At 41.6% G+C, this 24391-nt stretch overlaps 1 protein-coding gene across 1 annotated transcript in view; it reads right to left on the minus strand.

The window, feature by feature from the left end:
- LOC112246802 (E3 ubiquitin-protein ligase rnf213-alpha-like) overlaps positions 1-24391 on the minus strand; it is a 60459-nt gene that overhangs the window by 15320 nt on the left and 20748 nt on the right. The window contains exons 21-45 of the mRNA XM_042308171.1: positions 24134-24293; positions 23810-24027; positions 23314-23451; positions 22850-23011; positions 17902-19192; positions 17449-17633; positions 17202-17357; positions 12921-16520; positions 12697-12827; positions 12321-12416; positions 12078-12199; positions 11568-11690; positions 11308-11357; positions 11029-11173; positions 7456-7591; positions 7142-7327; positions 6852-6982; positions 6510-6655; positions 6144-6353; positions 4664-4851; positions 2657-2777; positions 2140-2240; positions 1830-2009; positions 1563-1729; positions 1280-1382 (exon numbers count right to left, since the gene is read on the minus strand). Of these exons, the coding sequence (XP_042164105.1) occupies positions 1280-1382; positions 1563-1729; positions 1830-2009; positions 2140-2240; positions 2657-2777; positions 4664-4851; positions 6144-6353; positions 6510-6655; positions 6852-6982; positions 7142-7327; positions 7456-7591; positions 11029-11173; positions 11308-11357; positions 11568-11690; positions 12078-12199; positions 12321-12416; positions 12697-12827; positions 12921-16520; positions 17202-17357; positions 17449-17633; positions 17902-19192; positions 22850-23011; positions 23314-23451; positions 23810-24027; positions 24134-24293 (8246 nt within the window). The remainder of the gene's footprint in view (positions 1-1279; positions 1383-1562; positions 1730-1829; positions 2010-2139; positions 2241-2656; positions 2778-4663; positions 4852-6143; positions 6354-6509; positions 6656-6851; positions 6983-7141; positions 7328-7455; positions 7592-11028; positions 11174-11307; positions 11358-11567; positions 11691-12077; positions 12200-12320; positions 12417-12696; positions 12828-12920; positions 16521-17201; positions 17358-17448; positions 17634-17901; positions 19193-22849; positions 23012-23313; positions 23452-23809; positions 24028-24133; positions 24294-24391) is intronic.

The raw sequence follows: 24391 nt of genomic DNA on the forward strand, positions 1-24391 counted from the left end.
TGGTTACAGCAGCATTGCAGTGATACACTACATGATGAAAAGTATGTGGACACCTGCTCGTCAAACATCTCATTCCAAAATCATGGGCATTAATATGGAGTTGGTCCCCCCTTTGCTGCTATAACAGCCTCCACTCTTCTGGGAAGGATTTCCACAAAATGTCAGAACATTGCTGCGGGGACTTCCATTCAGCCAGAAGAGCATTAGTGAGATTGGGTACTGATGTTGGGCGATGAGGCTTGGCTCGCAGTCGGCATTCAAATTCATCCCAAAGGTGTTCGATGGGGTTGAGGTCAGGGCTCTGTGCAGGCCAGTCAAGTTCTTCCACACCGATAGACAAATAATTTCTGTATGGACATCGTTTTGTGCACAGAGGCATTGTCATGCTGAAACAGGAAAGGGCCTTCCCTAAACTGTTGCCACAAAGTTGGAAGCACAGAATCGTCTATAATGTCATTGTATGCTATAGCGTTACGATTTCCCTTCACTGGAACTAAGGAGCCAAGCCCGAACCATGAAAAACAGCCCCAGACCATTATTCCGCTTCCACCAAACTTTACAGTTGGCACTAAACATTGGGGCAGGTAGCGTTCTCTTGGCATCCGCCAAACCCAGATTCGTCGGTCAGACTGCCAGATGATGAAGCATGATTCATCACTCCAGAGAACACGTTTCCACTGCTCCAGAGTCCAAGTTTTACACCACTCCAGCCGACGCTTGGCATTGTGCATGGTGATCTTAGGCTTGTGTGCGGAATGCTCGGCCATGGAAACCCATTTCATGAAGCTCCCGACAAACAGTCCTTGTGCTGACGTTGCTTCCAGAGGCAGTTTGGAACTCGGTAGTGGAGTGTTGCAAACAAGGACAAATGATTTTTACATGGTACGCGCTTCAGCACTCAACGGTCCCGTTCTGTTAGCTTTTGTGGCGTACCACTTCGCAGCTGAGCCGTTGTTGCTCCTAGACGTTTCCACTACACAATGATAGCACTTACAGTTGACCGGGGCAGCTCCAGCAAGGCAAACATTTTACGAACTCACTTGTTGGAAAGGTGGTATCCTATTACGGTGCCACGTTGAAAGTCACTGAGCTCTTCAGTAAGGCCATTCTACTGTCAATGTTTGTCTATGGAGATCGCATTGCTGTGTGCTCGATTTTATATACCTGTCAGCAACGGGTGTGGCTGAAATAGCCAAATACACTCATTTGAATGGGTGTCCACATACTTTTGTGGAAATATATAGTGTTTAAACAACACTTTATTTTCTGGTTCACTCACGTGTACTTGAGCAGAAGCTTGAGTATCACTGATCGCACCACAGGATTCTTGTCCATAGACTCATCAAATGGTGAGAAATCTTTGGTGTGTATCTGACTTTGTGCTGGAACAAATATAATACAAATCAGAACAAAGATTAAAAACATTTTACTGAGCCACAATCTTCCCTCCGGTCTGTTTAAATGCTTAAAATGTCAAAAAGAATACAGGAACAAACGGAATCTAAACTCTATATTTTTGACTAGTGTGTTTGTGTGTTATTGCATGTGTGTGTTGAGGGTACCTCTGATGAGTGGGATGGGTTCTGTCTCGACCATGAGGAAGGACAACAGGTGCAGGATGACACCTTTTGATGGGGGGATGTTGTCCTTGAAGCACACAGTAGTGACCAGGTCTATGAAAAACGCATTGCAACTCTGCCTGAACTGGGCGTTTAGGGTGATGCAAGCTCTGCAAAACCATAATAGACAGATAAGACGGTTACAGGGAAAGACATGTCCTTTATCATTGGCTATCCAGTTTTTTCTTTTTAAGGGTAAAACACACCCACCTTATGTCCTCAGACACTTTGACCTGGAAGTCATCTGGGAGTTCGTGTTTGCACATGGGGCAGTACATTTGGCCTGTGTTGAGACATCCTCTGACACAGGTCAGACAGAAGATGTGGTGACAGGGCAGATCCACCGGGTCTTGTGGTTCCCCCATGCACACACGGCACTGGAAACCAAACCTAAGGAAAAAAAATAGCTGGCGTCATTAAACATCAAATTCTGTATACAGCTTATCAGCCACAGCGAATAATGTAGACATATAATTTGAATAGCTTTTTACACTAAATAAATTATATCAAATAGACTTACTTGCAAATCAGATCACTTGCTTTTTGCTTGCAAGTCTTCAGTATTGTAATGATGGCCGCAAATGGTTCCTCCGACTTTACGTCTGAGTTTTTTGCCAGAATCTGCCACACGAGATAATTAGCAGTCACATATTAGTTAAAATGACATCCAACCAATTGAGTTGATTTCAGTTTTTTAAATTTTTTTAAAATGTAAATTACACAGTTGTCGCCCATGACTCCCATTGGTTTTTAGCTAGTGGTGTCAAAAGTTAGCTGAAGTTCCAGAGTTAGGAACAGTTTAAACATTCACTTGTAAAATACTGAATTTATCCTTTAAGCACAACGTTCAATGTAATGAGAAAATTGCAATACGTTAACATAGTTCAAGAGCTCAGGTTCACATAGACATAGTTTAAGTGATGGGTGCTAAACCTGAAATATGGGATGGAAATAAATATATAAGTATAAACAAAGCACCAAATGTAAAACGGTGGCATGTTGACTTAAATAACAAAAAATATATTATGTGAACTCACTTTGCCTAAGGTATGAGTGTGATCAAGGACCAGAGACTTGAGCGCCCTCTCCTCAGACTCAAAGCCTAGCAGCATGTGTTCCACAAACAGAAAGACGATGCAGATACGGTTCCAATGATTACTAGAAACACAAAACAAACAAGGACAAATCTTTACTTATTCTGGAAGAATTAGCCATATCTGGGAGAAAGTTAATTCAGACAAACAATTACTCACTCACTCACACACTCACACACACACACACACACACACACACACACACACACTCACACACACACACACACACACACACACACACACATACATACATATATATTTGTTTGACTATTTTCTACATTGTATCAAAACACAAAAACACAGATATCAAAAAACACAAACAAAAACACAGACATCAAAACTATGAAACAACACATATGGAATCATGTAGTAACCAAAAAAAAGTGTTAATTCAAAATATATTTTATATTTGAGATTCTTCAAAGTAGCCACCCTTTGCCTTGATGACAGCTTTGCACACTCTTGGCATTCCCTCAACCAACTTAATGAGGTAGTCACCTGGAATGTATTTCATTTAACATGTGTGCCTTGTTAAAAGTTAATTTGTGTAATTTCTTTCTTTCTTAATGTGTTTGAGCCAACCAGTTGTGTTGTGACAAGGTAGGGGGGTATACAGAAGTTAGCCCTATTTGGTAAAAGACCAAGTCCATATTATGGCAAGAACAGCTCAAATAAGCAAAGAGAAGCGAGAGTCCAGCATTACTTTAAGACATTAAGGTTTCTTCAAGTGCAGTCGCAAAAACCATCAAGCGCTATGATGAAACTGGCTCTCATGAGGACCGCCACAGGAAAGGAAGACCCAGAGTTACCTCGTTACAGAGGATACGTTCATTATAGTTAACCACACTTCAGATTGCAGCCCAAATAAATGCTTCACAGAGTTCAAGAGACACATCTCAACATCAACTGTTCAGAGGATACAGCGTGAATCAGGCCTTTATGGTTGACTTTCTGCAAAGAAACCACTACAGGAAGACACCAACAAGATGAAGAGACTTGCTTGGACCAAGAAACATGAGCAATGTTCATTAGACAGGTGGAAATCTGTCCTTGTCTTTGTTTGACGCAGAGTAGGTGAACAGATGATCTCCGGGTGTATGGTTCCCACTGTGAAGCATGGAGGAGGAGGTGTGAAGGTGTGGGGGTGCATTTCTGGTAACACTGTCAGTGATTTATTTAGAATTCAAGGCACACTTAACCAGCATGGCTACCACAGCATTCTGCAGCAATATGCCATCCCATCTGGTTTGTGCTTAGTGGGACTATCATTTGTTTTTCAACATGACAATGAACCAACACACCTCCAGGCTGTGTAAGGGTTATTTGACCAAGAAGGAGAGTGATGGAGTACTTTATCAAATGACTTGGCCTCCACAATCACCCGACCTCAACCCAATTGAGATGGTTTGGGATGAGTTGGACCGCAGAGTGAAGGAAAAGCAGCCAACAAGTGCTCAGCATATATGGGAACTCCTTCAAGATTGTTGGAAAAGCATTCCAGGTGAAGCTGGTTGAGGGAATGCCAAGAGTGTACAAAGCTGTCATCAAGGCAAAGGGTGGCTACTTTGAAGAATCTAAAATATATTTTGATTTGTTTAACACTCATTTGGTTACTAAATTATTCCATATGTGTTATTTCATAGTTTTGATGTCTTCACTACTATTCTACAATGTAGAAAATAGTAAAAAGAAAAGAAAAACCCTTCAATGAGTAGGTGTCCAAATTTTTGACTGATACTGTATATTTTTTGTTATTGCTTTTTGAATATCATGGATATGCTTGCTTTACTACTTCATTCCAACATGTGTGGATGGACTAGCACCTTGAATTCAGAACTTTATACAGTGAAGGTCTTCACCTCTTTCGCATATTGACTTTCTTAAAAAAAAAAATGGAATAAAGAAAGTCAAATGGCCCTCTGTAGTCTTTCAAAGAGACATTTCCCTCACCAGATGTAGTCAAACAGTTCCCGGCTCCTCTCTCCATACTGCTTCAGGCTTCTCTGGGAGCAGACCAGCTCCATAGACCCCTTCAGTCTTTTCACCTGCTTCAGCCAGTCCTGGCACTGGGCATCAGAGTCCAATGCAGGGGGTTCCAGGAGCTCAACACAGGCAACTGCTGCATAGACATCCAGAACCTGTGGGGGCAGGGTAGCCTAGTGGTTAGAGCGGTGGACTAGCAACCGGAAGGTTACAAGCTCAAATCCCCAAGCTGACAAGGGTTGTTCTGCTCCTGAACAGGCAGTTACACTGTTCCTAAGACATCATTGAAAATAAGAATTTGTTCTTAACTGACTTTAAATAAAGGTACAAAAAATATTAAAAACCTGGCAGAGGAGTGGTATAGTTACTGACATGTTTACTATGACATTTCTATCAGTATGTTGGCAGTACAGTATATACTGTACTAGTAGGAAGAGGAAGAAGGGAAGCTCTACTAAGGTAGAGTACATTTTGGTACAGAAGGTGCTCTTTGGTAAAAGGGGTGAATTGTTCATCAAAAAGAAAGGAGGACCACGGTGCTCTTCATATAATTAATGAAAATGGCTTAATTTGTATGGCATGTTCAATAGAAACAAGGTTTTAAAAATCTGATGCGTTTCGGCTGCAAGGCCTCCGTCACGGGGGTACTCCCTTTTTTGACAGTACATACTGTAGATAACCTACTACTATATACTGTGTGTTCAACTACTATCATACATTCATATATACTCTATACAAACATTTGGCACATAAAAAACCTGATTTCTCAAAACTAAATGTGGCAGTGTGTGGAAAATATATGCACTTAGCATCTCTGGGCTGTCCTTCACTAGTTTGATTCTTACCATCTCTGGGCTGTCCTTCACTAGTGTGATTCTTACCATCTCTGGGCTGTCCTTCACTAGTGTGATTCTTACCATCTCTGGGCTGTTCTTCACTAGTGTGATTCTTACCATCTCTGGGCTGTCCTTCACTAGTGTGATTCTTACCATCTCTGGGGCTGTCCTTCACTAGTTTGATTCTAACCATCTCTGGGCTGTCCTTCACTAGTGTGATTCTTACCATCTCTGGGCTGTCCTTCACTAGTGTGATTCTTACCATCTCTGGGGCTGTCCTTCACTAGTTTGATTCTTACCATCTCTGGGCTGTCCTTCACTAGTTTGATTCTTACCATCTCTGGGCTGTCTTTCACTAGTTTGATTCTTACTCTGGGCTGTCCTTCACTAGCGTGATTCTTACTATCTCTGGGCTGTCCTTCATTAGTGTGATTCTTACTATCTCTGGGCTGTTCTTCACTAGTGTGATTCTTACTCTGGTCTGTACTTCACTAGCGTGATTCTTACTCTGGTCTGTACTTCACTAGCGTGATTCTTACCATCTCTGGGCTGTCCTTCACTAGTTTGATTCTTACCATCTCTGGGCTGTCCTTCACTAGTGTGATTCTTACCATCTCTGGGCTATCCTTCATTAGTGGGATTCTCTGCAGGTGAGGAACCACCTGTGGTTGCAACGACATCATCCTGGTGAGGTTGTGCAGACGGGTACGGTACATTTTGTAGGCAGTGTGGATCAGGGGCAGGGAGGGAATCTCTTCACTTGGAGCTTTTCGTCGCCTCTGGAGCTCATTCACACAGCAGCTTAGGGCTTCACACAGATGCTGGGAAAATACATATATTCATTAGGATCACCTAATTGATGGGTAGCCATATTATTATCATATTTGACAGTAAATAGAAAGGACCTTTCTATAAATGGAACCTATTGTTTTACTATTTGTATGTATTGAAAACATGATGATGTTGCAAAGGCATACCTTTAACTCCGCCTCCGAAGCCACTTTCATCGTCATGGCAATGAAGTCCTGCAGGTACCTTTGGAAAAATTCCCTCTGCAGTTTCTCACCCAATGTAGCCAGATACTGACCAAGGGGGATTTTCTCAAAGAACACCTCGACACGTCCTCCCAAGAAAAAAACATTTGTAAAAGATTGAGTTTATACAACCAAATAGTGTAAGTAGTGCACATGAGAGATAAGAAATACACCTTTAAGAATAATGTATTACATTTGCATAAGCTATACAATTGTTATCTAAATGTATCGTTCAAATGTATTTTTTTTTTTTTTAAGTCTGAATTAAGGCATTCAATTATTTACCTCTGGTCTGCTGAGTTTGAATCAATAGTTCGTCCAGGATATCTCTGATCCTCCAGCTAAAGGGCATTGTGCAGCACATGGTCCTCTCAGCTGTGACATGGCTCTGCACCAGGATGGTCTTAGACTCAGAACTGTGGGAAATGGGGAGTTTGTGAGCAGTGACCTGATCTACCTGTTCCACTGAGACACAACACAGGCTACATAAAACTTTACACTGTCATACAAGGACTCCAGGCAGTCCAGTCGGTTTCTTAATCCGGTCTGTGTATCATCACACATAAATCACTCACTTGAGATCAACATTAGGAATATCAAGCATCTCGTTACTGCCGAATATCTTCAGCCACAGGTTCCGGACTTCCTCCCCACTGTTGCTGTCCACCAGGAGGTCAAGATTACGGTCCCGGTCGATGACTGAGACCAACTGTGCCAAGAGGGGTGTGACCACTGCTTGGATTCTCTTCCATAGAGTTTGTCTGTGGAACAAATACAGTATGAACTGACTATACTTCTGAACAATGACAAGACAAAATAACCATTTGAAAATGAATGAAATTATCGACTTTTCATTTGCAGAGTAGTGCAGTATCATTGATTAACATACGTGAAGGTTCCCCCCTCCTGAAGAGCATCGATGTTGGATGCCTCCGTTAACACCCAGAACTTGGGGGAAGGGATATTTCGCTCACGGTTCTCCAGTAGAGAGTGAAGGCGGCTTCTCAGGGTTGTCAGGAACATAGCTTTAGGGCACAATACAGAGATCAAGCATAAACATTCATGGTAAAGCCAGTTACCTTTAGTTACAGTATTTGTTTGCTGTTACGATCTGAGATAATTGTTCCTCTCAGACGTTCTATATTTAGATTTTGGGCCCATTTATAATGAAAAGTACTATAGTGGTATAAATACTATAGTATAGTACTATATGGTATAAATACTATAGTATTCACTGTAGTGTTTTTACAGATTTGACTGTAGTATACCGCAGTATTTTCAGCTAACTATAGTATACATTACTGTAGTAAAAGAAAAACTGTAGTAAATACTATAGTAATGAATGTAGCATTTTTGTGGATTGTAGTATACTGTAGTATTTACTGTAGTGCTTTTGCAGACTAATATTCTGTAGTGTTTTTTGCAAATATTACGGTAGTATTTACAATAGTGTTTTTGTTTTACTATCTATTGACATAGAGGTGCAGGCTTTCTCCTTGAGGAAACCTACTGGAGAAATACTAAAAGACTACATTTTCCATAACCTGTAGGTAAGTAGGACTGGGGTCTGAACGGATAGTTCAGAGTTTCTGCTCTTTTGTATAACCTGTAAGGAACACCATATATGGTCTATACTTGGCATGCAGGTTTCCAACTTATGGGTGGCACAAATTGGGATATGGGGAGGGGAATGGGCAGGGTAATATGCAAATGAAATACAGTAGTATTTACTATAGATTTTTTTTAAAGTGTTGTGTTTTTGCAGACATGACTGTACTATTTTACTACAGTGTTTGTGTGGAAAATACTGTAGTATTAACTATAGTTTTCTACAGTATACTACAACATTTGATAGTTAGTACTACACATGATCGAGGGATACTACAGTGTGCAGTACAGTTATTCTACATTATACTACAGCATTGTTGAATACTTGTTTCTGATTGGCTAGAAGGGCATTCTAGAATGGGCATTAAAACCAGATAACGGACAGTTATATATACAGTAAAATAGTAGTAACGGTAAAATATACATCCGGACACCTACACATGCAGACCGTACTTGCTACAAAGTTACAGAAAGCTAAACTAACCACCACACAAACCAAAATAGGATACATTGTAAACACAGGTCCAACAAGGAAAAACTCACCTAGTTAGCTACTTTTTTTGGAGCATCTGATGACCAAACATGATGAGTGATGAACATTTATTTATCTCGTCCCTACTGTTGCAGTCATGACGCAAGTGGCACTATGCTGTCAAATCCTCCCATGTTTCTAGTTTAGTGGTGCTATGCTGTCAAATCCTCCCATATGTTTCTAGTTTAGTGGTGCTATGCTGTCAAATCCTCCCATATGTTTCTAGTTTAGTGGTGCTATGCTGATGAATCCTCCCATATGTTTCTAGTTTAGTGGTGCTATGCTGATGAATCCTCCCATATGTTTCTAGTTTAGTGGTGCTATGCTGATGAATCCTCTCATGTTTCTAGTTTAGTGGTGCTATGCTGTCAAATCCTCTCATGTTTCTAGTTTAGTGGTGCTATGCTGTCAAATCCTCTCATGTTTCTAGTTTAGTGGCACTATGCTGTCAAATCCTCCCATGTTTCTAGTTTAGTGGTGCTATGCTGTCAAATCCTCCCATATGTTTCTAGTTTAGTGGTGCTATGCTGTCAAATCCTCCCATATGTTTCTAGTTTAGTGGTGCTATGCTGATGAATCCTCCCATATGTTTCTAGTTTAGTGGTGCTATGCTGATGAATCCTCCATGTTTCTAGTTTAGTGGCGCTATGTTTCATGTTTCTAGTTTAGTGGTGCTATGCTGATGAATCCTCTCATGTTTCTAGTTTAGTTTAGTGGTGCTATGCTGTCAAATCCTCTCATGTTTCTAGTTTAGTGGTCATGTTTCTAGTTTTAGTTTAGTGGTGCTATGCTGTCAAATCCTCTCATGTTTCTAGTTTAGTTTAGTGGTGCTATGCTGTCAAATCCTCTCATGTTTCTAGTTTAGTTTAGTGGTGCTATGCTGTCAAATCCTCTCATGTTTCTAGTTTAGTTTAGTGGTGCTATGCTGTCAAATCCTCCCACGTTTCTAGTTTAGTGGTGCTATGCTGTCAAATCCTCCCATGTTTCTAGTTTAGTGGTGCTATGCTGTCAAATCCTGTAGTTTGACCAGCTGTTTTCAGCAATTTATATATTTTTTATTTACAGGTTGAACAAATGATTTAGCTAGGTTCTAGCCTAGTGTTTGATATGTAATGCAATCTCCTTATAAAGAACAGTGTCAAGTGTCCAGACAAGAAGGCAAACATTTTTAGCTATGCCAGGCAAAATCAGGCATCATCAGATCGTTATGGATGTATCCAAATGAATGTCAACAGAAAACAGCTTAAACAAACGCAAACGCAGCTACTTCGCTGTTATTCTGGCTGCAGAGTTCGTAACTGTGTTAGCCCTAGCTATTTGGCTAGTTAGCAAAAAAAGGATAAGAACGTTGCCAGTGAAAATATAGAAGAAACACACATAGAACCATCAATATCAAACTAATCGAACAAACGACTTGGTCGCGTCGCTAAGCAACCAAAAGATGAGAAAGTACGAATTTGTTTTTATAAACATTTAAATATCAACTTTTTTTTGTTCTACCGTTAAATGTGTGCTTTAATATTATTTTCTTTGGCAACTGTGGTATTAGCGGGATAAACGCTTCCCTTCTGTGCATTACATTGGAAAAACGAACTCCGCAAGAGAACTCGGCTCTGCCTTGTGCCGCTGCCTTGTGCCGCTGCCTTGTGCCAAGAGTGCCGCTGCCTTGTGCCTCTGCCTTGTGCCGCTGCCTTGTGCCGCTGCCTTGTGCCGCTCCATTGCCGCTGCCTCGTCCATTATTTCCAAGGTAATGTACAGAACGTTGGCGTTTATCCCTTACACATAATACAACATTCTATAGTAAGCACTACACGATCGAGGGATACTACAGTGTGTAGTGTACTGTTCTAGTTTATTACAGAATTCTACAGCAAGTACTGTAATATTTTAGTGAACTGTAGTATCTTTTTTTTTCAAGTATCTTTTTTTTTCAAGTGAGAAGGTTCTAGGTCTTGTCTTTAACCACTGCAACTACAGTAACACACTGGAAATATTGTGGTTCCGTAACCTTTCATGTCCTCGTTATCACTGAAATTACGCTAAAACACTGGGAATATTGTGGTTCCGTAACTTTCATGTCCTCGTTATCACTGAAATTACGGTAAAAAACAGGAAATATTGTTGGTTATTAACTTTTCATGTCCTCGTTATCACTGAAATTACGGTATCACACTGGAAATATTGTGGGTTATTAACCTTTCATGTCCTCGTTATCACTGAAATTACGGTATCACACTGGAAATATTGTGGGTTATTAACCTTTCATGTCCTCGTTATCACTGAAATTACGGTAAAACACTGGAAATATTGTGGGTCAGTAACCTTTCAGGTCCTCGCTATCGTCCAGAAGTGTCAGCAGGATCTCGACCCTCCTGGTGCTGAGAGCTCCACTGTCCTCCTGATCTCTGAGCATGCTCACTGCACTCTGCACACAGCTTCGCATCAGATCTGTGGCATCAAACTCAGCCTAAAAACAACAACATGCTCACATGAATAAGACACCCTGACCTTGTTAGGTTTACAGAAACCAGAAGCACATGCATATTATAATTAAGAACTGCAATACAAACTTGTATACAATATGTAGTATACAATACTTACAGAGTGCTCTAGCCCATGTGCCTCGATGTATGTGTCATCTGTTTGCATTGCTGGAACAAGAAAGAAAACAAATTATCTAGGATTATTTACAGTCAATTCCCAACTATGGCATTTGTGCTACTGTGCATAATAACAGTTGGTAAAGCATGGCACTTGCAATGAAAGGGTCATGGGTTCTCTTCCCACTGGGGCTGCCCATAAAATAAATTGTATTTAAGTAATTTGGGATATTTATCATTTATAATTCAAGTAAAATGTACCCTCGGACAGCTCTTCAATTTTCTCAAAAAGTTGGCTGATGGGTAGCTTTCTCAAGGACTGGACGTCTGATACAAACTCCTTGGATTTTCTAAGGTCGTCAATGTGAACTGATTTCCAGGGTCCTTTGCGAAGAAAAAGAGGATGGAAATTGCATAAAGGTAAATATTAAAGAGAAACCGGCATACTGCTCTTGCTAGTATCGCTGTTCTTTATTAAACTTTGCGCATCGGCCTCAAGGCCTTTGTCAAAGCTCTGACGATACGTAAAGCTTGATAAAGAACAGTGACGCTAGCAAGAGCTGTATGCAGCTCTATCTTTTCTTTCACGTTATCCAATTGTTACCGTGCACCTACAAAAAAAGAAAGATCGCTCACATGTGCAAGTGTCTTTTTTTGTCTTTTGAATTCCCGTAAATATTGAAAGCATTTCAGAACAGATCATTTCTTTGGTGGGATGCTAGATCATACTATTAAATAAAGCCTGTTGTATAGCTTTTAACACGAACTCACCTCCATGAAATCCAACATAGGAGGTTCCACCTTTAATTCGGGGCAGTTTGGTTACAAAGTAAACAAACACCCTTCCATTGTCATCTTCCTTTGATTTGTTTATTTCATTTATGGATGAATATCTGAGGAGATTCAAAGATCAAACATTTAAATGGAAAAAAAAATACAACAAGTGTCACCTAATACTTCAGTTTAGTTCTCTCCAATAGTTGTGACGACAAAATCTAAATGACAATCACTCACTTGGCAGATGCCAGAATGTTCATGCTCTGGGAGTCCTCATCATAGTCTGTTTGGATGATGAGGACTTTGTCGGCAGATGTGGAGTCAAGAAATTGCCTAGAGAGAACACAGTTATGTTCCTAATCCTGTACCATTCTTATGAATGATCTACAAGGTTACACACACAACTGATACAATTAGGGTTGCAAAATTCTGGTAACTTTCCCAGAATTCCCAGGTTTTTCAGAAATCCTGATTGGAAAACGCCTGGAATCAGAACGGAATAAGCAGGAAATCCAGGAATCTTCCAACCAGGAATTCTGGAAAACATTTTGGGAAAGTAATTGGAATTGTACAACCCTATATACTGAGCTTCTCTTCAAACTTTTAAGCAGACCTGATTTCTTTGAGGAAGGAATGCTCTGTGTCAAACTGTTGCAGCGAGAGAAGCTTGACGTTGCAAAGCTCTGTGATGTTCTGCAGCTGATAGATATCTGCTGCTGTCAATAGCCGGGAAAATGTTGTGACCTTCAAAAAGAGCAAAAAACGATTTATGACCAATATAAGATGCATTCTATTCAAAAGGTATATTCTTAAAAAAATAAGATTCAAGTGAATTACCTCTGTAAAGTGGTAATGCAACCATTCCTCCTCTTGTGTGTGAGAGGCAATGAAGTCTGCCAGGGAATGATGATTCTGCTCCTCAAAATAGATTTGCGTCAGGGACTCGGTCTCATCAGCAGATAATTTAGTCCCGTCAAGTCGAATGACAGAATCTGGAGTTGCACAGTTCAGCATGATAAGCTTGGCTTCATCCAGGACTCTCCTCTGAGTGTCAGATTCGTCAGACTCAGTTTTCATCTTCTCAGTCACTTGCAGGACCACAGAGGAGCATGTGTCTGAGTGATAGCCAATGAAGACATCATGTGGCTTGTAGCGGTCTGTCTTGGACTGCTGACTTTTCAAGGAGACAAAGTGTTTGACCCATTCCTTTAGTTGTTCGACAATCACCGTCTGGTCCTTCTTGAGAACAGTGTTGATGTCCAGGTAGTGCTTTTCCAGACGGTTTATCAGGGGAATTGGGAACTGCTTGTAGACCACCTCTTTCTCTTCAATGACAATTAGCCGGAAGTCTTTGTGAACTCTGCACTTCACACGATGGGTTCCCAATCCAAGATCGACATACTTCTGGCCCCCAAGTGAAACATAGTACTGGTTGAGAGCGTCGTAGAGACTTTCGTACAGATTCTGAAGGTTCAGAAGCACAACAGTCTGGCCAGTTTCCATGCAGATCTTCACTCGGTTGATATTTCTGCAGATCTGAGTGTACTCTTGATCCTTTGGGAAGCTGGATCCAAAGATGATCTCTGGATGGTTGTGGTCTGAGAAAAATGTCTGCTGGAGAATCTGGAGGGCTGCATAGTTTTTGGTGAGGACAAGGAGATATCGGCACTCCTCATCTTGGTAAATGGAAACAATGTTTTGTTTCACCAGATCAATAGTGCTGATGCCATCCAAATCAGGTTGAATGAATTGGCCGGGCAGCTCTTTGGTGAATATACGCACTGCGTCCACATCATCCCTTCCACTGAAGTTCCTTAGGACTGCTTCAATGATTTTACCTGTACTGGGGCTCTGCTTAGAGGCCTTGGTGATGGCGAACATCATCTTCACCAGACTATAGTAATCTCGTAGACCGAAAAACCCTTTGCCTTTCTTGCAAGTCGTCATATATGCTTGGGAGAAAGGTGTGAAGAGGTGCTTAACCTTCTCCAGAATCATCTTGTCAGATGAGCATATGCCTTTCGCACTCTCAAGTAGCTCATTTTGGTCTGGGTCACCACGGGACACAAAGAGGCCTCTGTTCATCTTGGCAGGGTCCAAGGCCCAATTGGAGATGCCAATGAATCCAACTCTCTTATGAGGCAGTGGCTCGTCATCAATGCAGCCTTCCTCCAGTAAGGGGTGCAGTGTTTTCAGAGGCATTTTTGGAGAGTCCTCTGCCAATCCAATCTCATCTAGCACAACAACAGAGATGTACTCCTCCAAATTCTTGCTCTCTTGGAAGCGGGCACATTGTCTGAATGTGTTGATGATTCCCTCTGGCGTGGAATGAGGGCTGCACTGGAAGGACACCAGGTGAACCTGTTTCAGCCTTTTGTACAGTTCAGAATGTGCAGCTTGGCCCTGCATGGCATCTGCAACCAGAGTTTTAGACAGAGATTTGGAGCTCCCAGGCTTTCCAACCAAAAACAGGGGGATTCGTAACTCGATACAGATCACCATCATGAAGACATTCTCTTTCAAAGCCTTGTTTCTTGCTATTGTCTCTCCCATTGGGACACCGCTTAGGAGAAGGTCCTGCATGACTGAGATTTCCTGCTTCATCTGCTTTGGGGTGACTTGGGGAAGGAATTTGCAGATTGTGGTCTGGTATTCACCTTTTTTTTCTAGACAGGCTTGATAACATACACCAACAGCCATCAACAGTGACCAAACAACTGGATCACTGGCAGGTGAGTGTAGTTGGTCACTCCTGCTCCTTTCCTCCTGGGGTTGTTTCTGGAGGAATGCTTTTAACTCATTCTGAAACAGTGAGTGGTTGTTGTAGAACCACACAAACACTTGCATGCAGCGCTCCACATCCCTGAGACTGACAAAGCTGCATTCGTCTTTCCTCTCTCTCATAAATCCCTGCGATGACGACAGCACATCAGTGATCATCCTGATGGATTCTCTGTTGATTGAATTTGTTTCCACAACTCTCTGTACAATCTGCTGGATGTACATTTTCTCTGTGTGATCACTGAGTTGCCCAAAGTCCCACACCAGAGGGATCATGCTCGGGGGCAACACTTGGACCCTATACACCAGCTGACGAAGAGGGATTGATCCAAGTCTTTCTTCAGTCTCTTCAGCTCGGACCCTGTACCCTAAACCAGCTGCCTCCAGCCTCTTGATCATGTCATCTGTGTGTTTCCTGTAAGGATTGCACGCAGCAATGATTTGCAGGCCAGTTTGGGAGCTGAGTTGTTGTCCTTGCACAGTGTTGTCACATAAGATCTCCTTAATGCTGCTTATTGCTTCAGTGGTATTAGCTTCATCGAAGAAAAGAACAGAATCAAAATCGTGTTTCTCTTTATTGGCAACCGCAATCTTCTCTGCCTCCCGCACCTTGTTGTAGATCATGTCAGATGTAGTTCCACCGTGAACTTTGACGAGTTTCATGTTCTCCGTGGGCGCCCCACTCCTTCTCAACTCGCACAGGAACTTGATGAGCCGTGTCTTCCCACAGCCAGTCTCCCCCATTATGATGACTGGAATGCCACACCTGAACCTCATGTGAATGGCCATCATTTTAAGTATGTTGTCGGTGGTGAGCTCATACGTTTCATCAGGGTCTGTTGGCCACTTGTTCCCCAGCACACTACATAGACGCTCAATCTTATCTGCTCGAGAAAGTTGGTCAAAGTCGATGTTAAAGGGAACTCTTTGATGTCTGAGGCCATTGTACAGGTTTTTGGTCATAATGTTTCTCTTGATTACCGCATTTGTTGATGGATTGATGGCGTCAACCCCATTTTGCTCGTTCAGCCGTAGGTGAAATCCAATGAAGGTCATGGACACATGGTCATCATTGAAGAAGATGTATGGATGCGGTTCTGATTCCCATCTCTTCCTGATGAGGAACGGGGCTAGATCTCTTTCGTCGAGTCCAGTGTCCATCGGCTGCCTCCCATGGCTCTGGTCGGCGATGCAGAGAGACGGAGTGGCAAAGTCCTTGGCCATCAAGATCATGAAGTCAACCACAAAGTTTCTGAATCCCCTAAGAGTGTCTCCAACAAACTCAAAGTTGCAGAAATCCGATGTCTCACAGTCTAGCAACTGAAGATTGAGAAATCCAGCAAAGTTCTTCAACTCTGCCCAGGATGGATCCATTATACCACAGTAGATGAAGAGCATTTGAAGACACTCTGCATGAGTTCCTTCAACTCTTTGGTAGTGGAAGCTGTCGAGATTTTCACCCCTATGGAACCGTGTTAGATACTGGTATGGTCTTTGAAAGGTCTCACTCCTGAAACACTGGTCATCCATGAGTGGGTCCTCAGTGTCCAGTACTGGATCGTCTCCAATTCTCGCTTCCAACCCCATAACCTCTTTTGGTGGACGGCAGAAGACCTTAGGAAAGACCTCAAAGAGAGGAAAGTGTCCCTTTGGATCCTAAACAGACAAATACATGTCATATTAAGTATTTTGACAAACACTACCTCCATGACTAAAATGGGTTGTCTAACAGAAAAAGTATTTAAAGATATATTTATTAAATATTGTTGTATTTTGTTCATTAGTCCACTGTTCATATGATCCCAAAAAAGTATGCATGTCAACAAGATAAAAGCATTTTCTGGACAAAGCAAAAAGTGTGATGATGAAAAATGCATCATATGAAGCTAAACGCAATGCTAACCGTAAATCACTGTAGCCTAGTAAACAAAGTCAAATCTTGGGTTGCTGACTCCACCCCACGGACTACTTTCAAGGTAAAGAAAAGGTCATGTTTTTCATGTGAAAAGGTCTATCCCCTTTAATAATATAATATAATATAATATAATATAAATATATATATATATATAGTTATCCTAAAATGTAGTAAAGAAACCTTTTCCTGCTCATAGTTGGTTAAAATTACATGATGCACACGAGATGATTTCATCAGTGTTTTCAGATAATGACATCGGAGAACATTGATCTTCCTCTATCTTTTTAACACGCTAATACGCTAATTGAACAGGCTAGCAGCTAGCCACTGGTCTGCGTTTGGTAGGGCTATTTAACAGAATACTTCAAACCGTTTCACGTCACATGACCAAAAAAAAAAAAAGGAAAAAGATTGACACTTACAGATCTTGAAGCATGTCTGAGCGGTTCATTGGTGGATTGTAGTGTCTCAATCACATACAAGTGCTTGTTGCTGCATTTCCACATCAGTCCGTCGGAATCCGTCAGGTAACGCAGGAAGAACAGTTTGAATAGAAATTCATGCAGGCCTTTCTGTACCTGGAGCACATCAAAAGCACGTATGTAAAATCTCCTGTCACAGAAAAACATCAACTATTTTCAATATCTTATTAATACTAGGAATATTTACCGAGGATGTGACATCAAAATGAAATACTTTGTGTTCCTTGCTCTCTGGCGTTTCAAACAAGGACTGAAGAATGATATGCTCATCGACCTTGGGCTCAATTAAGCGAATGCATTTACGGAATGTGGTTCCCATTGTCACAGTCCCCTCCAGTTTTTCATACAACCTCTGTATGTACAGAGATTTTCCTACAAATAAATAACACATTTGATTCAGCTCTACAAAGTCCTAGGTCAAATGTATGGGCTTTGAATCATTTCTACTTAAATAACTCATGTGTTGAGAGTATAAACTATTAGTATTTCTGAAACTCAAGACTTGCAACTGAAATTAAAAACGCACGTTTAAAAAAAAACACCTTCATAATATTAAATATACCAGGGTTACATTTGAAAACCCATGTTTGGCTCTGTGGGACTATACGAAGTGAAACACATTCCGTATGGTGTGACTTACCAACTCCAGCCCTCTGGGAAGACACAATCCCAACAAAGTGTCGACCTTTGAAAACAGATGCCGCACTGGTCTGGTGTGAGGGGACAGTGTAATGCCTGGACAGGTATCTCTGAATCCTCTCAAGAGACTCCTGTGGCACCATGTTCCGTTTGAACTGATTGAAGGCAGTGGGGATGTAGGTGTGCTCTCCTTCTGCGCTGCAGATGATCACCAGCCTGTAGTTGCTCCTGGAATATGAACTCAGTTTCTGAAATAACTTCTCCACTGCGTAGCTCACCTCATAGCTCAGCTGGTCTGCGAAGAGCAGGGTATAGATCTTCTCACCCAAGTAGCCTGGTGTGAGACATCGCCGGAAGAAAAGCTCCACCTGCTCATAGGACGTGGCAGGGGTACACAGGAGGACTTCATCATAGGTAGGCAGCTGCTCATAGTCACTGGTCATATACAAGCAGATGCTTGAAGTCAAGATTTCATCTTGTGGGCAGATTATGAGATTAGGTTGACAATTGAAGAGGCCTTTTGGGAGCTTTCTCCAGACTGTATTCTCACTTGGTTCTAAAAGCATGGGTTCTTCATCATCTTCTTCCTGGTTCTCTTTGTTGGCCAACATCTCTAGCAATCTACCAAAGCTTCTGGTGTCTAAGGAGTCCTGGAGAATGCTCCTCATATCTTTCATGTAAGCATCCCAGACCAGATCCAGTTTTCGTAAACCAACAGACTGATCCAGAAGGCTCTGCAGAACATCAATGGCACATTTGTCCTCATCAGCAAAAGAAGAATCAAAGTCTCCCAAGTCATTATGAAGGTCAATGAATGTCTGAAATCTGGGGTCTTCATCTTGCTCAGTTTCTGACATGTTGTTCTGAAAAGTCATCCATGTCTCCCACACATCTGACACGGAGCAGTCAGGTTTGATGAAAGAGAGCATCATCAACACCTTTTCATCCAACTTAGTGTCCAAATTCTTCTCTGTCAAAACATTACAAAGGTAGACTATCTGCTCTGCGGTGTAATAGTTGAGGTAATAGTGCTGAGATCTCTGTTTGTCCATGAATCTGTTCCAGTCATCCAAACACACCTCTATCTTCCTGCACAGGTCTGTAAGATGGTCCATTGCATTGCCCTCCACCATTATGTTTTGTAGAATGTTGCCAAGGTTGAATTCCATTACGATACCAGTATCACTTTGAGTATTACAGTGAATCTTGGCCTCCCAACACCTAAAAAGTGGGTTCCCAGCAGCATAAAGATCTACAAAGGCTACAGCTAGCCTCTGGACACTGTCAAAAACCTGAGAAGATAAAGCCAAGTTATTGTTTAAAACTTCAGTTTCTGTACATAAAACCATATATTACAAATAAAATATATAATCTCAGGTAAATTCATTTAAAGATCCTGTGATAGCATGATATTTTCAGTCATTATTATTTCAGGTGTGTGATGATCCTCAAGGTCCCCAATCACATTACCTCAGTAAAGTGATCCACCTCAATCTGGCTTGGTTCCCCTTTCCAGACATCAGCATTAGCTTGTTCTGCAGATCTCTCAGGTCTTCTAAGGAGTAGTTGCGCATCTGATCTTCCTCCTGGTGCTCTGGGATCTGCAGCTTCAGAGCAGTGTCTAAACACAGCTAAACACAGCAAATATTCCATATGCTCAAAAATCTTGTTTATCAACCCCCCAAAAAATGGCACAAATTTGGTTACATCTCTGTTAGTGAGCATTTCTCCTTTGCCAAGATTATCCATCCACCTGACAGGTGTGGCATATCAAGAAGCTGATTAAACAGCATGACCATTACACAGGTGCACCTTGTGCTGGGGACAATAAAAGGCCACTATAAAATGTGCAGTTGTGTCACAACACAATGTCACAGAACAACGCCACAGATGTCTTAAGTTTTAAGAGCATGCAATTGGCATGCTGACTCCAGGAATGTCCACCAGAGTGGAGTTCATGTTGATGTTGCACAAATAAAGAATTTCTGCACAAACTGCCAGAAACGGTCTCAGCGAAGCTCATCTGCATACTCTTTGTCCTCACCAGGGTCTTGACGTAACTGCAGTTTGGTGTCATAACCGACTTCAGTGGACAAATGCTGCCCTTCAATGGCCACGCTGGAGAAGTGTGCTCTTCCCGATTTCAACAGTTTGCTGTTGTGAACAGAGTGGCGGTGGGGTTATGTTAAGGGCAGGCATAAGCAACGGGCAACGAACACAATTGCATTTTATCGATGGCCATTTCGATGCAGAGATACCGCCATCGCCTCATGTTTCAGCATGATAATGCACGGCCCCATGTCGCAAGGATCTACCAATTTCTGGAAGCTGAAAATGTCCCCGTTCTTCCATGGCCTGCGTACTCACCAGACATGTCACTCTTTGAGCATTTTTCCGATGCTCTGGATCGACATGTACAACAGCGTGCTCCAGTTCCCGCCAATATCCAGCAACTTTGCACATACATTGAAGGGGAGTGGGACAACATTCCACAGGCCACAATCAACAGCCTGATCAACTCTATGCGAAGGAGATGTCACGCTGCACGAGGCAAATAGGGCTCACACCAGATAGTGTAGTTAAATGAATATGTAAAATGTTATTTTCACTTTGACATTATCAAGTATTTTGTGTAGATCAATAAAAAAAATACAATTCAATCTATTTCAATCCCACTTTGTAACGCAACAAAATGTGAAAAAGTTCAGGGAGTATAGACTTTCTATAAGCACTATACATGCAATGCAGCATTCTATCGATGTCCAATTTAAATATACCTGTTCTTCTCCAAACGATAATTGCCATGGTGTCTTTCCACCGTCATAGACACAGGGATAGCTGTATGTGGTGAAGAATTGCTGAAGCTGGGAAAAGAAACTCCTCACATTCACTTCAGTCCAGGTTCTCAGAAGATCAAATATGCCTTCCAACATCACCTTTCCAGCCAGCTGTCTTCCCTTTACTAAGTTGCTATTGATGTTATCCCACCACTGAAACAAGTTTGTAACACGTGACAAAACGTCTTGTTTTGGTTCTGGATATATGACATCGTCATACTGGTGCCATTCCCCTTAAGAGAAAGAATATCACAGTTTTGTTAAAATATACACCAACTTATTTTATTTGGACACTAGCTAAAAAGTTGAATTTGGCTCTATATTCCAGCATTTTGGATATGAGGCCAAATGTTTTATATATGAGGCGACAGTACAGAATGTCACCTTTATTTATTTACCAGTACCAGTCAAAAGATTGGACACACCTACTAATTCAAGGGTTTTTCTTTATTATTATATATATTTATTTTTACTATTTTCTACATTGTAGAATAATAGTGAAGACATCAAAACTATGAAATAACACATATCGAATCATGTAGTAACCAAAAAGTTAACAAAATCAAAATATATTTTAGATTCTTCAAAATAGCTACACTTTGCCTTGATGACAGCTTTGCATTCTCTCAACCAGCTTCATGAGGAATACTTTTCCAACAGTCTTGAAGGAGTTCCCACATATGCTGAGCACATGTTGGCTGCTTTTCCTTCACTCTGCTGTTGAACTCACCCCAAACCATCTCAATTGGATTGAGGTTGGGTGATTGTGGAGGCCAGGTCATTTGATGCAGCACTCCATCACTCTCCTTCTTGGTCAAATAGCCTTTACACAGCCTGGAGGTGTGTTGGGTCATTGTCCTGTTGAAAAACAAATAATAGTCCCACTAAGCACAAACCAGATGGGATGGTGTATCGCTGCAGAATGCTGTGGTAGCCATGCTGGTTAAAAGTGTGCCTTGAATTCTAAATAAATCACAGTGTCACCAGCAAAGCACTCCACTCCACACTTCCTACCCATGCTTCACGGTGGGAACCACACGTGTTGAAACTCATCAGACCAAAGGACAGATTTCCACCGATCTAATGTCCATTGCTCGTGTTTCTTGGCCCAAGAAAGTATCTTCCTATTGGTGTCCTCTAGTAGTGGTTTCATTGTAGCAAATCGACCATAAAGGCCTGATTCAAGCAGCCTCCTCTGAACAGTTGATGTTGAGGTGTGTCTGTTACTTGAACTCTGTGAAGCATTTATTTGGGCTGCAATCTGAGGTGCAGTTCCTGTGGCAGGCCTCATGAGAGCGACTGCACATGAATTCTCCGGATTGACTGACATTCATGTCATTAAAAAAATGATGGACAGTCGTTTCTCTTTGATCCCGAGTGGCGAGGCGTTCTAAGGCACTGCATCTCAGTGCTAGAGTTGTCACTAACGACCCTGGTTCGATTCCAGGCTGTATCACAACCGGCCGAGATTGGGAGTCCCATAGGGCGGCGTACAATTGGCCCAGCGTCGTCCGGGTTAGGCCGTCATTGTAAATAAGAATTTGTTCTTAACTGACTTGCCTAGTTAAATAAAGGTTAAATTAAAAACTATTGAGCTGTTCTTGCCATAATATGGACTTGGTATTTTACCAAATAGGACTATCTTCTGTGTACCAACCCTACCTTTTCTCAACAGATTTGCTCTGTTTGTCCATGAATCTGTTCCAGTCATCCAAACACACCTCTATCTTCCTGCACAGGTCTGTAAGATGGTCCATTGCATTGCCCTCCACCATTATGTTTTGTAGAATGTTGCCAAGGTTGAATTCCATTACGATACCAGTATCACTTTGAGTATTACAGTGAATCTTGGCCTCCCAACACCTAAAAAGTGGGTTCCCAGCAGCATAAAGATCTACAAAGGCTACAGCTAGCCTCTGGACACTGTCAAAAACCTGAGAAGATAAAGCCAAGTTATTGTTTAAAACTTCAGTTTCTGTACATAAAACCATATATTACAAATAAAATATATAATCTCAGGTAAATTCATTTAAAGATCCTGTGATAGCATGATATTTTCAGTCATTATTATTTCAGGTGTGTGATGATCCTCAAGGTCCCCAATCACATTACCTCAGTAAAGTGATCCACCTCAATCTGGCTTGGTTCCCCCTTTCCAGACATCAGCATTAGCTTGTTCTGCAGATCTCTCAGGTCTTCTAAGGAGTAGTTGCGCATCTGATCTTCCTCCTGGTGCTCTGGGATCTGCAGCTTCAGAGCAGTGTCTAAACACAGCTATTGAAGAAAACAACCATGGGCAAGATCCAATATAAGAAGCATCAATCTACTTATGCGGGTATTCAGGAAAGAGCTTACAGATACTTGTTAAACAATAGCAGAAAGAAATTGAAAACCTTGTACGAGTACAAACATAGACAGCAGTGCTGAGCGATTAGTGCCTTCTGAGGTCGGTAATCGCTCAACACTACTAGACAGTAACTCCTTAATAACGAAGATAAATCTTCCAACAAACTAATATAAACAAATCTTTCAATTGTTAATAAACACAGTAACCTTCCTAATTTTATTGAACATACCTTCTTCTGGTTTTGTGCACTGATAATGTAGATGCCTCTTGTGTTGATGGATGTGGCCAATGATAGAGAAGAGAGTTCCACAGAACCATGGCTGTCCTTCACAGTTTTCAGCCACTCCAAATGACGTGCAGTGTCCCGCTGCAATCAGGGAGGAAATAATTGTGAATATCGTTTTCAAGCATTATTTCTGTAGCTCAGTCTGTAGAGCATGGCGCTTGCAATAACGGGATTTGTGGGTTTGATTCCCGTGGTCCACCCGTAAGTAAAAAAATGAATGGACGCACGACTGAGTCGCTTTGGATAAAAGCTATCTGCTATATTACATTACATATTATATCATGTCCAGTAAATGGTGCTCTGCAAAAAAAAACACAATTCTGAAAGTGTAGTGCTGAAGAGCCATTATTTACAATGTTGAAATACAGGCCTCAGTCCTTCAGGTTTGACAAGCTTTTCCCAGAATGTTAAATATGTCATAATTATCATAACATCTAACCAGCTTATTTGGTATGTTGCTGTCATTTCCAAGCGCCTTCCACAGTTTTGTCAAAGCCTCCTTGAAGGCATGAAAGTCGGCATCTGGTGGAAGGCCATAGAGCATGGAGGAATAACCAAGAACAGCATCATGGAAACAGGCTACACGGTCCACATCCAAGTCGTTCTCTCCGGCGGAGATGGAGGCCAGGTCAACAAACACTTTCAGCTCGTTGATATCTGCAACAGCAAACAAAAACTGTTTAAGTTCGTTATGGGAAACCCTAACTAGTTGGCTACTACTGGTGATGCTCTTTTTCTGCCTTGTCTTCTGGTATGACCTCACCTTCAAGAGCTTCTTTGACCCATTTGACAAAGTTTATCCTCAGTCCGAGCTCTCGAAGACACCGTCTGCGAGGTTCTGTGATGTCCTCAAGATCCTTTTTGATCTCCAGCAAATTGTTATCAATGCGATTCAGACTTTCTTCCTTAAAGTCCTCCGTGTTCTGGAAACATCATAATAATTTATATGAATAGACTATAGCAATGCTACACTCTTAGAAAACAGGCTTCCAAAATGGTTCTTCGCTGTCCCCATAGGAGA

The sequence above is a fragment of the Oncorhynchus tshawytscha genome, linkage group LG28 (genome assembly GCF_018296145.1).
Source record: "Oncorhynchus tshawytscha isolate Ot180627B linkage group LG28, Otsh_v2.0, whole genome shotgun sequence".
NCBI classification, from domain to species: domain Eukaryota; kingdom Metazoa; phylum Chordata; class Actinopteri; order Salmoniformes; family Salmonidae; genus Oncorhynchus; species Oncorhynchus tshawytscha.